Source organism: Capsaspora owczarzaki (assembly GCF_000151315.2).
Source record: "Capsaspora owczarzaki ATCC 30864 unplaced genomic scaffold supercont2.3, whole genome shotgun sequence".
Taxonomy (NCBI): Eukaryota; class Filasterea; order Ministeriida; family Capsasporidae; genus Capsaspora; species Capsaspora owczarzaki.
Window position 1 is genome coordinate 1,894,653 of NW_011887294.1, and position 11,248 is coordinate 1,905,900.

At 55.8% G+C, this 11,248-nt stretch overlaps 4 protein-coding genes across 4 annotated transcripts; 2 read left to right on the forward strand and 2 right to left on the reverse strand.

Moving 5' to 3' along the window:
- The first annotated feature begins 24 nt into the window (after positions 1-24).
- On the forward strand, positions 25-4,819 carry CAOG_02592 (ribosomal protein S6 kinase alpha-5). Its single transcript, XM_004349292.2, has 4 exons — positions 25-127; positions 1,081-3,263; positions 3,362-3,631; positions 3,716-4,819. The coding sequence occupies exons 1-4, from the start codon at positions 55-57 to the stop codon at positions 4,721-4,723; spliced, it is 3,534 nt and encodes a 1,177-aa protein (XP_004349342.1). The 5' UTR covers positions 25-54; the 3' UTR covers positions 4,724-4,819.
- Positions 4,820-4,854: 35 nt separating this feature from the next.
- On the forward strand, positions 4,855-7,195 carry CAOG_02593 (cytochrome c oxidase assembly protein). The gene is made up of 6 exons (XM_004349293.2): positions 4,855-5,261; positions 5,488-5,876; positions 5,975-6,335; positions 6,422-6,503; positions 6,592-6,746; positions 6,832-7,195. Exons 1-6 carry the CDS (start codon positions 4,884-4,886, stop codon positions 7,081-7,083), a joined length of 1,617 nt encoding a protein of 538 aa, XP_004349343.2. The 5' UTR covers positions 4,855-4,883; the 3' UTR covers positions 7,084-7,195.
- Positions 7,112-9,290, reverse strand: CAOG_02594 (tripeptidyl-peptidase I). Its single transcript, XM_004349294.2, has 2 exons — positions 8,218-9,290; positions 7,112-8,101 (listed from the first exon to the last, which is right to left on the reverse strand). Exons 1-2 carry the CDS (start codon positions 9,234-9,236, stop codon positions 7,282-7,284), a joined length of 1,839 nt encoding a protein of 612 aa, XP_004349344.1. The 5' UTR covers positions 9,237-9,290; the 3' UTR covers positions 7,112-7,281.
- Positions 9,291-9,311: 21 nt separating this feature from the next.
- CAOG_02595 (proteasome subunit iota) lies at positions 9,312-11,187 on the reverse strand. The gene is made up of 7 exons (XM_004349295.2): positions 11,115-11,187; positions 10,774-10,794; positions 10,561-10,655; positions 10,325-10,406; positions 10,055-10,210; positions 9,712-9,890; positions 9,312-9,609 (listed from the first exon to the last, which is right to left on the reverse strand). The coding sequence occupies exons 1-7, from the start codon at positions 11,161-11,163 to the stop codon at positions 9,457-9,459; spliced, it is 735 nt and encodes a 244-aa protein (XP_004349345.1). The 5' UTR covers positions 11,164-11,187; the 3' UTR covers positions 9,312-9,456.
- Between the last annotated feature and the right edge of the window lie 61 nt (positions 11,188-11,248).

Genomic DNA, 11,248 nt, shown 5'->3' on the forward strand with positions numbered 1-11,248 from the left:
TCTCACTGCTCACTCTCCATTGCATCGCACTGACCTTGAACAGCAGTGCTTTTGATGGAAGGCCCAGTCGACCCGCGGCTCAATGCCGTGTTTGACCGCCGCGACGCAGCCAACGCCGTCGCTTCAGGTATGGAGTGTCAAAATGACTCGCTTTCACGCATACAGGCTGTCCTGTACTGCAGCGTTGGCGAGACGGCCGTTTTGGCTGTCGCTCTCAAACTCACGCGCGGCAAACAGTCGGACGTGAAACTGTGCATTTGGTCACCCTCTGACGCTCCCGAGGCTGCCAACCCCCTGACCAAACTGCTGCTCATCTTTGGGTGTTTTGTCGGCAAAGCGGCATGCAGTGGGCTTCTGAAAGAGGGGCGGAGGGGGGTTGGGTATTTTGCGCGATTCGAACTCTTCGTCGCTCGTCACCATGGTCGCTTTGGCACGCTCCGGGGTGTGGATCCATCCCGCCTGCGCAACTAGTCAACCTGCTCATCCTTGTTCACAATGGCAATTGCAACAGTTGTGGCCAGCGTCAAAGGAACCGCCATTCAACCATTGGTTTCTATGAGATTTTTGGGGTTGTTGATTGTCAAGATTTTCGCGCGACAGTGCCACACTCTCAAAAGTACTCGCTGGGCTCAAAAAAGACCGTCCGTCCAGGCATTGTTGCGGATGTGCTTCGTCCTGAGAGCGGTGACGATGATAATGACGACGGGGAACGGCGGAGGCGGGCAGTCCGCACGACGAGCGACAGATTTGTCACCTGAATCTTTCGCATCTCTCTCTCTCTCTCCAACGACAGAGCACGAGCATCCAGACAGGAGCATTCAGAAGAAGCCAATCCTGACTCATTCATCTCCCCGAGCCTTCTGTTGCGGGGACTGTTGAGATGCTCCGTCGAGATGTCTCAAAATTACACCAAACCGCACGACTTTTCCACAAATTTTTACCGCGAATTTAGTCGTCGGCCGTCCATTTTGGATATGAACACACAACTGATGATGATCATGTGTTGACAAAGTACCCGAAAACAAAAACAAAAAAAAAACAAAGCGCACTCACAACCTCGTTGCTGTTTGAAAATTGTAGTGAATTTCAGCAACCACCCAACGGAGCGCGTCGATTGCAAGGATTTCGCAATCCTCAAAATGCTCGGGACGGGGGCGTTTGCACGCGTCTTTCTTGTGCGGAAGAGCACCGGCCACAATGCAGGAAGACTGTTTGCCATGAAGGTGCTCAAGAAGGACTCGATTGAGCGCGAGTCCAAGACCGTTGAGCACACTCGCGCTGAACGCTCGATTCTCGCCGCCGTCCACGACGCTCCCTTTTTGGTCCACTTGCAGTATGCTTTCCAGACCAGCGCAAAGCTCTATCTTGTGCTCGAGTACTACGACGGCGGGGAGCTCTTTTCGCACTTGGTCGCCGAAGGGAGCTTTTCGGAACACCGCACGCGCTTCTACGCAGCCGAAGTCGTGCTGGCCATCGAGTACTTGCACAATCTGGGCATTGCGTACCGAGACATGAAGCTGGAGAACATCTTGCTCGACTCGGAGGGCCACATTGTGCTCACGGACTTTGGGCTGAGCAAGGAGTTTTTGTCGTCGGGAGACGAGAGCGACCGCGCCCATTCGTTTTGCGGGACGGTCGAGTACATGGCTCCTGAGATTGTCCAAGATCCAAAGGAAGGCCACGGGCTCGCTGTGGACTGGTGGAGTCTGGGTGTCTTGATCTTTGAGCTTCTCACAGGGCGGCCTCCCTTCAATCACTCGGACGACTCGCTCAACTCCCAGCAGCAAATCATGGAGCGCATTGTGCGCGAGCCCGTCAGCATTCCTCCGACCTTCTCGGCTGAGGCCAGCAGCTTGATCTCGCGCTTGCTCATCAAAGACCCGGCACGGCGCCTCGGAAGTGGGCCGACGCGCGCAAACGAAGTCAAATCTGCGTCTTTTTTCACCAAGCATTTCTCCTGGAGCGAGGTGCTCAACCGCAAGCTCGTCCCTCCCATCATTCCAGACAAGGCGCACGCGGACGACGCCGCAGCCAACTTTGACGAGTACTTTACCACGCAGCCGGCAATCGACACTCCTGCGATTGGCTCGTCCATGTCGTCCGGAACGGCCAATCTGTTTCATGGCTTTTCTTACGTGGCACCGCTGCATGTGCGCGAGGCTCTTGCTGCAAACCGTAGCGCTGGGTTTGGACTCGGGACTGCGCGCTCGATTGAAATTGTCGAGCAGGCGACTTCCATGGTCCAAGACGACGAAGAAGGCACGACCTATGTCGCTGAAAGTCCAGCCCCCGCGCTGTCATTTGAGGTCGCGCAGCTTGGCGAGGCTGTTCTGCAGCCACAAGAGGCCCAGTCCTCACCGAAACAGCAGCCCATGGATGATGATGGCGTCGCGTCGGTTTCCGAAATGGGCGGGCCTGAGCTTGCGTACCTGTCACCGCCCCGGTCCAATGACCCCGTCAAGCATGGTGCGGACGTGGTGCTGTCGGCCGATGAGCTGCAGCGGAGCGATCTTCCGTTTGGCTCGATGCTCAGTCAAAATTCTGCCTCGTCGCTCAGCTCGTCGCTTCTCACGCCGTCTGACAATGATGGGCTGCGGATTCTGCCGACGGTCGGTCGGCGAGATACATCCTCTCCAAGAGTTTTGAACGCGACAGGGTCGGCTGTAGCCGAGCAGGACGAATCCGAACCCATGGAAACATCGCCGTTCGATAAACTGACTCCAAAGACAGTCAGGGACATCATGGGTCCGCCGACCATCAGTGCGACGCCCTTTTCAATGCAAAAAGACGTTCGACGCGCACGGACAGCGTCAGAAATGCTGGCCGATTCCTCGAACGAGGCCGGGAAGCCGGAAGCTGGGGTGATTCCTGCCGAATTTCTGCAACACTACTCCCTCGCCGATCCGCCAGAACGTGTGGGCGCTGGCGCGACCGGATCTGTGTTTCGCTGCGTTCAACGAGCGACTGGAACACCCTTCGCCGTCAAGACTGTCCGCAAATCGCGACACGACCCCGCCATCGAGGTCGAAGCGCTCCGCCGGTGCCTTGGGCAGCCCAACATTGTGCAGTTTGTCGAGCGGTTTGATTCGAGCACCCATGCATTCATTGTTTTGGAGCTGATGCAAGGTGGCGAGCTGCTCGACCGCATCAAGCAACGGACGTGTCTGTCCGAGTTGACCGTGTGCAATATTGTTCGCAAGCTGGTGGTGGCCATCAACTATATGCATAGTCAGCGGATTGTCCACCGGGATTTGAAGCCAGAGGTGAGTTGCGGCGGTTTTGTCCCAGAGCACGCTTTTTGTTGGTTTATTTTTCGGTTTTTGATGATTGTTTGTGAATTTCTCTTTCCTTTCTGGCACAGAATCTGCTCTTTGTTTCAAACGACGAAGACTCGGAGGTTAAAATCGTCGACTTTGGATACGCGAAAATTACCGACAACCAGCGGTTTATGACCACGCCCGTGTTTACGCTGCAATATGCGGCGCCGGAAATTCTCAACGTGCACGACCGCGGTCTCCGACTCGCCAAGGCGCAAGCACCAGGGATTTCCGCTCAGCCATGGAGTCAGCGTGCTCAGTCCGAGGATGGATATGACGAGTCCTGCGACTTTTGGTCGTTGGGTGTGATTGCGGTGAGGTTTTTTTTTTGTGTGTCGCAAGTTTGCTTTGCTGTTCGACATTTGCGATTGTCGGCTAAACTTGTCTCCTTTTTGCAGTATACCATGCTCTGCGGTTATGCTCCTTTCCAGGAAAAGCTCGTCGACGTCTCCGCGTACCGCATCATCCAGCGCATCAAGCAAGGCGTGTTTGACTTTCCAGAGAAGGAATGGGGCAGTGTCAGCGAGCCTGCCAAAGAGTTTATTCGCGGGCTGTTGACGGTCGATCCGAGACGGAGACTCCAACCCGCCGAGGTCGTGCGGCACCCTTGGCTGCATCGAGCAGACGGTCTGCCAAGCTCGCTCCTCCCTGCGAGCGCCGCTGCCATGGAGCTTGCGTCACGGGACGCTGTTCCGCCGCGCGTTATTCAGCAGCATTTCGGGATGCAGGCCACTGGCGGTGGTAGTGCCAGCGCCATTCAGTCATCTCCGCCTCCTCCTCAAGCAAGGGTTGAGACGGAAAGTTTTTCGCATGGGACAGACCCAAAGCCGCCTGCAAGCGAGGGATCTGCCGTGTCTTCGGCCATGCAAGTGGACTCTGAGAACTCGTCCGCAGGTAGCGTGCCTACCACCACGGCGGCGGCAGCAGCCGCGAACGCTTCCGAAACGTCTGGGTCGGGTCAGCCGATTTTTGTTCCACCTCGCTCTGTTCGATCAGCCCAGCATCCGTCATTGGCCGCTGTTAGCTCGAGCACAAGCCTCGCTCTTGCGGTCAGCCTAATGTCCCCCGGGATATTGCGCGACGAAGACCGGAATAGCAAAGCAACCGTCAATGCAGCCATGTCCGCCTTCTTCAAGATGCACCCGCGCATGCTCCTCAACACCGTGGCCGACTCTCCACTGGCCAAGCGTCGAAAGCACCGGCACAGCACGTTGAGCGATGTATCGACTGCTTCGTCAGATGAGCTGTCACAAGAAGGAAGCTCGCCCGCTGCTGCTGTTGCTGCAGAGAGCCAACTTCCGGATTCGCATGTGAGGCGCCAGCAGAGCCAGCAACGAATCCACGCGCTGCATCAACAGTATGCTATTCAACAGCAGCAGCAACAGCAGCACGAGCAGCCGCAATAGCAGTATTCTGAGGTTTGCTCTGTTGGATTTGAGGGTTGTTGCTGTTTTTGTCGATGGATTGACTTGTTAGAACGAAAATGAGAATTTATTGCATGAGTTGAATCCGCATGACTTGATGCCAGTCTGAGTTTTGTTGCTTTCTCCGTGTTCTTCTTCGACAATGTTGCTCAGCAGCAGCGCGTGTGCATGGCGCAGCTGCTCCAGCACTGTGGCCTGCCTCGCACCCGCTGCTGTCAGCTCTGTCAGCTCTGCCAGCAGCAATGCAATGCGCTCTACTTCTTCCTCTGTTTCTGTGACCCATCCGATGGCCGCCGCGCTTCGCGTGCTCGCACTGGATCAACAGCCGCTGCGTCGCTCCTCGTCGTCGATCGCTGCTTTGACCACCGTCCGAACGAACATGCTGCCGCTTTCATTCGCTTCCTCGCGCAGCCAACCACGTGCAGTCCATTGCGGTGGCGACGCTGTGGTTTCGACTCTGTCGCGCTCGCTCTTCACGCGATCGACGCCCTCGCAGTCGCAGTCGCAGTCGCAGTCGCAGGCAAGTCCAACGACGCATCACCCCCCCCCTCCCCCGTCAAAATCCACAACGCGAACAAGCACACCAAAGCACTTTGAAGTTGGAAACAAAAAGCCTCAGATTGTGACAGTCCGCTTCGACACGAATCCAAACCCAATCCAAAACCCAATCTCCAATCTCCAGCTTGCCAAGACAAAAATCGCACTCACACATGACAAACTACGTTGAATGTGTTTTCTGTGGACAGATCACAAATGCTGGTTTCACGCTGGCCAAGGCTGGATCGCTGATCTCCGCAGAAGCACTGACTTTGCGAATCCGAGTCCGCGGGATTGTGGGCTCAATCACCAATGTCACACGAGCAATGTCCTCGACGACCGCTGAGGCCTCCACCAACACGAGCGGCCAACATGACAAGAAGCAGTCCGAACAGCCCCCGCCGCGCATTGTTGGGTTTTGGCTGCTTGGCATTTCCGTGCTTACCTTTGCAACGGTCGTGATGGGCGGTGTGACGCGTTTGACCGAATCTGGATTGTCGATGGTGACCTGGCATCCCGTGCACGAGCGTCCTCCGTCGTCGGAAGCCGGCTGGGAGGAAGAGTTTGAAAAGTACAAGCAGTTCCCGGAGTACAAGATGTAAGTCTGAGGATTCAGTTTCATCATCACGTTGCCAAAGCAGCATTGTTTTGCTCAGCCGGAACAACACACCCCCTTTGCTCTTTCGATCGCGCCAGGATCAACAAACACATGACCTTGGACGAGTTCAAGCGCATTTGGTACATGGAATACAGCCATCGCATGTTTGGTCGCGCCGTTGGCGCCTTTTTCGCGCTGCCCGCGCTGGCCTTCATGGCCAAGGGTTGGGTGCCAAAGTCGCTTCGCCCGCGTCTGCTCGCCATTGGCTGCTTGATTGGATTCCAGGGCCTTCTCGGCTGGTACATGGTCAAGAGCGGTCTTGACGAGAATCTCTTGCAAGACCGGGCCGTTCCTCGCGTCAGCCAGTACCGCCTCTCTGCCCATCTGATTTCCGCCTTTGTGATTTACGCGCTGACCTTGTGGCATGGCCTCAACGCGATTGATCGTAACGTTCCGTTTGTACGTGGAAGAGTTTGTTGTATTCCTCGCAGTTGTGTCCTCATCTCACACATCCCCATGTCCCTTGTTCGTGTTGTCGAAACTAGGTGACCTCCGACCGTCGTATCAAGCTTTTGCGCGCCATGGCCAAGGGCTCTGTTGCTTTGGTCTTTTTGACTGCCATGTCAGGTACGAATGCTTGCCGCAATGGAGGAGGATTTCAGCCTTCTCTTTCCTCATGCAGCTCATTTTTTTCGCTTGGAATGCATCATTGTAGGCGCATTTGTGGCTGGCCTCGATGCTGGGCTTGTGTACAACTCCTTCCCCAAAATGGCCGACAAGTGGATTCCCGATGATTTGCTCGTCCTAAAGCCCACCATTCGCAACTTTTTCGAGAACGTGACGACTGTGCAGTTTGACCATCGCATTCTGGTAACGCCCGTGTCTTTGTTTGTATCGTTCGTTTTCAGCGACGAAAAGTTTGCTCACTCTGGTTGCACACATTGACCTTCGACAGGGCATGACAACCCTCGCAACCCTGTCAGCCGTGTTCGTGTACGCGCGAAAGCTTGATCTTCCTCGACGAGCAAAGGCGGGTGCACACGCCATGGCGGGAATGGCTCTCGTGCAAGTGACGCTCGGCATCACCACCCTGCTGATGCTGGTGCCTGTTCCGCTGGCTGCCGCCCACCAAGCCGGCTCCCTCACTCTCCTGACGTTTGCAATGTACTTTTTGCACACAATCCGCAAGGCAGCTGTGGTCTTGTAGTGGATGAGCACGATGGGGTTGGATGGGATGCAGCCTGTTACATTTGCATTTGTGGTAATACTGCAGAACGAGCGAAAACTCCAATCACACACAAACAGCAGCATGCAACAACAACAACATCATCTCCCAGAATCAGAATCAGAATAGACACACAGCATCATCATCTTTTGGGGACTGCTGACTTGCTTCTTTTTTTGACTACAGGCTCAGTGCCAGCTGGGCGAAAAGGCCATAGTTGGGGCTGCCAAAGCCCGACGTGGGATCCCAGCCGACAGTGGCTTGGAAGCCGGGAGTGCCGCAGCCAGGGTTGTTGCCCTTGACAATGTCATGAAGCGCGCCAGCCTGGGGCAGGAGCGTGTAGATGAGCGGGTTGAGGAAGCCCAGGGGCGACTTGTTTGCGTTCAGGCGCACGTCGTTCACCTTGCTCACAACGGAGGTGAAGGTGGGGGAGGCGCAGGACGTGCCGGCAATGCCGGGGGTGACGATGAGGTTGCTGACGACCACGAAGCCTTCGGCGAGCGCTGCAACGTCGGGATAGGCGCGACCGGTGCCGTTGTAGTACGAAGCGGCGGGCAGGCTGGGCGCCGAGCTCAGGTAGCTGTTGACGGCGGCAGACTGGTAGTCGGGGCGCGGGAAGACGTCCGAGAAGCCGCCGCCAGAGAGCGAGGCAGTGTGCTCGTCGCTGTCCGTCAGAGGAAGCGCCGTGCCACCGACGGTGGTCACATAGGGGCTGGAAGCAGGGAAGCTGGGCACAAAGCGCGAGCACGAGACGCCGGCACCACCGACACCGCTGTCGCCGCTTGCAAAGAACAGGCTGAGGCCACGGGCGCCCATCTTGGCAAACTCAGTGTTGACGCGCTGCATGTAGTCCACATCAAGCGAGTTCTCGTCATCGCCATAGCTGGTCGAAAAAGTCCACGGGACCTGCGAGGTGTTGGCGACTTCCTGGACCCATTCGAGGAAGGGCTCCTGACCGGCGGTTGTGCCAGCCACAGACCAGAACCAGGTCTTGATGTGTCTGTGAGTTAGTTCATAGAGGAGCAAGGTGAGTTCGAAGCGATGCACAAAAAAGTACAGCCACAATTCGAACGACAGCAAAAGCGAAAATCAGCCTAGAAAAAAAAAACGACTTACGAAGCGGCAACACTCGTCACATATTGGACATCAAGCTCGGCTTCAATGCCAGAAGGGGCAGTATCCGGGCCCACAACCTTGGCAATGTCAAAGCCAACGTTGTCGCGGTTGTACAGACGGTTGAACTCGTCGTAGTCGGCCTTCAGGAAGTGCTGCTTGAGGAATGCAGTGACGCACTGGGAGTTGTTTGCGGCCGTGCCAATCGCATCGGTCACGTTGTACAGCTTGCGGAGGCTGCTCGGGGTCGCGCCAAGCAGGTCGCCGTCGGCCTTGACCAGGTTTTTCGCGTTGCTGATGCGGCTCACGTCCGGGAAGCGGTGGAAGCCACCCACAAAGTCGAGGTGCGATGCCAGCTCGGCAGGCACCGAGTACGTGTCAACGGTGCGCACAGCTGTGACGCCCGTTGCGAGGTGGACAAAGTTGGCAAACTGAACCTGGAAGACACTTTCAACCTGCGAGCGCGGCGCCTCGAGCGTGACAAAGTCCTGCGCAGCGCTCTCTGCAAAGGCAACGCCCGGGAATGCAGATGCAATAAAGCTGCGGACGGCAGCAATGCGGGCCTGCTGGGGACGGACGAGATTGTTGACATCGGCAAAGCTCAAGTGCTGGCCGTAGCGAGGCGAGCGGGGATCGGAGACGGCCATCAGCGTGCGCTCCAGCTCGGGAACATTGCTCTGCTTGACGGCAAACATGATGCGGTGGGGCTCGTCGCCAGCGGCGGCACCGAGATTCTTCCAGCCGAGCGGAGCGGGACGCGGGCGCAGTGCCTCGACATACGACGCCGACATTGGCAGCAGCGGGACGGCGTCGGCCAGCATCAGCACGACGAACGGGTTGAAGAGCAGCACGGCCACGGCGAGCGCAAGCAGGGCGTCGCTCTTGCCGAACGGGCGGTAGCGATCGGGGCGGCTGCGAAAGTACGCGCGCACCTGATCGCGCTGGAGCGGAATGCCGAGCTGGTAGGGGCGGGCGGCAGACCCGGCTGCGGCGGTTGACGGCGTCGGGTTGCTGAACGACATGAGTCAGAGTAAAGAAGAAGGAGGGAAGCGAAGGGAAGGGAAGGGAGAAGGGAGTAAAGAAGGACTGAGTTTGAGTCAGTTTGAATGGAGTCAATTGGCGGAAAATTATTCAACATTGAAAATGGGCAGAAACATCATCATCGAATGCAAAACAAAAAGCATATTCACTGGTCAGCTGGAGAGGAATACACTCGCTTTTGGTTGAACGAGCTTTGCTTGCTTAATCGCGCTCGGCAAGTGTTTGCAAATGTGCCTCAATCTCGCGCTCGGATAGCACTCGGAAGAATGGGTTTTCCTTGGTGACGACGCCAACTTCGATTTCAGACGGCTTGAAGTCGAGCGACAAGACGGAGCCGAGAGCGGTGATTGCGTTCTGACAAAAGCAATAGGGGAGACACCGTGTCCAATCAGCACCACAAGTGCACAACTTTTGTAACACAACACTGCCACGAAGCAACAACAGAAGCGTTATTACCTCAACAGTTTCTTGATACGACCACTCGGGATTCTTTTTGATTTTCTTCTCGAGGTAATTGTTCGCCTCTTGGCTCTTAATGCCCGCAGAGGTAGCCTTATAGCCAATGTAGTAGCCGGCTGGGTCGGTCTTGTACAATTGCGCGCCATACTCGTCGTCGTAGCCGATGAGAATCATTGCTGATGGTGGCATTCGAGCAAAAAAAAAAAAACAAAAAAAAAAAACACGACGAATCAAGTCAGCTACAACGTTCCGCCCCACACACACACACACACACACACACACACACACACACCCTTGAAGCGTCACTTCACGTCACAAAAAAGCAAGCCTGGGCACATACAGCAGCCAAGTGGGCGGGCGCCTGCTTGTTGTGTAGAAACCTGGGAAATGTCGGCAACGCGGCGAGCGAGCTGGTCGACAGGAATCGGGTAGCCGTAGGTGAACTTGAACTGGGCAGCCTCGTGCCGTGCGCGTTGCACCTGAGCGCGTGCGTCGGCTGGAAGACGATGGATGGCGAGGAGGGGAGGAGGAGCACGAGACGACAAGCATCCAAAGTGAGCATCCAAAATGAGACAACGTTGAAGAGCCCAGACAGCTCGACTTTTCTCACCAATCATGCCAGTCATCACGCAGCCAATCTCCTCGGTGAGCTGGAAGAGATGCGTGACGGAGGAGGCATCCATAAGTTTGTCCTGAGCGAGGCGAGTGAAAAAGAAGTGAGACGTCGTTCCACCTCCCTCTCCCTCTCCTTCTCCTGCTCTCTCCCACTGGCAACGCCAGGCGCATCTTCTAATACATCAACGTGCTGTGCTAGTCCCACGCATCGTCCACTGCAGACACCCTTACCGGAACTTTCTTCTGGGTGATGACAACGCAGCTGTCCTTGCCGCGCATGCCGATGCTCGTCAGGCCGCCAGAGTTGATTGCCTTGAATGCGTATTCTGGCACGAATAGAACGCCGACCCACAACGCGAACGTGAGCAACGCACACACACACACACGACACACACGACACAGAACGCAAAGAATCGAGATTTCATAAAAAAAAACAGCGTTTACCGATCTGGTACAGCCGACCCTCTGTCCGTTTCAGAGAGCGCAAGGGGGGGGCGGGTGTGCGTGGAGTGGCAGCACACACACACGCACGCAGGATGAGTGGCCAGAGTTGGGTTTCCATCCGCAGTTGAGGGGGGAATGGAAGCGCATTCGAGTGGAAGAAAGGCAAAAATCAAACAAAATACATTGCAAGTGAGCCAAAAAACTATAAAAAAAAAAAAAAAAAAAAGAGATCGCGAAACTTTGCCATTGCATTGGAATCGTCTTCGAGAGCTCAGCCAAAAGACAAGCACAACAAGCATGGGTATCGAAGAGGAGAGATAGAAGGGTCGAGAATAACGCACCGGGGCTGAAGATGCTGATGTGACGATCCCACGATCCGGACTTGGCCATTGTGTGTGCAAAAACGATTGAGAGACTGAGCTTTGAAACTTTGGATCCTTTCTGCTACTTTGAGCAACGCCATTCATTCATTACA

Coding starts and splice junctions, on each gene's coding strand:
- CAOG_02594 (XM_004349294.2), bottom strand. CDS start 9,236: ATGTCGTTCAGCAACCCGACGCCGTCAACCGCCGCAGCCGGGTCTGCC. Junction 8,102..8,217: donor GTGACGAGTGTTGCCGCTTC/GTAAGTCGTTTT, acceptor ACTAACTCACAG/ACACATCAAGACCTGGTTCT.
- CAOG_02592 (XM_004349292.2), top strand. CDS start 55: ATGGAAGGCCCAGTCGACCCGCGGCTCAATGCCGTGTTTGACCGCCGC. Junction 128..1,080: donor AGCCAACGCCGTCGCTTCAG/GTATGGAGTGTC, acceptor TGAAAATTGTAG/TGAATTTCAGCAACCACCCA. Junction 3,632..3,715: donor GGTCGTTGGGTGTGATTGCG/GTGAGGTTTTTT, acceptor TCCTTTTTGCAG/TATACCATGCTCTGCGGTTA.
- CAOG_02593 (XM_004349293.2), top strand. CDS start 4,884: ATGTTGCTCAGCAGCAGCGCGTGTGCATGGCGCAGCTGCTCCAGCACT. Junction 6,336..6,421: donor TTGATCGTAACGTTCCGTTT/GTACGTGGAAGA, acceptor TGTCGAAACTAG/GTGACCTCCGACCGTCGTAT. Junction 6,504..6,591: donor CTTTTTGACTGCCATGTCAG/GTACGAATGCTT, acceptor GCATCATTGTAG/GCGCATTTGTGGCTGGCCTC.
- CAOG_02595 (XM_004349295.2), bottom strand. CDS start 11,163: ATGGCCAAGTCCGGATCGTGGGATCGTCACATCAGCATCTTCAGCCCC. Junction 10,407..10,560: donor TCACCCAGAAGAAAGTTCCG/GTAAGGGTGTCT, acceptor CGCCTCGCTCAG/GACAAACTTATGGATGCCTC. Junction 9,891..10,054: donor CGCCCGCCCACTTGGCTGCT/GTATGTGCCCAG, acceptor TGCCACCATCAG/CAATGATTCTCATCGGCTAC.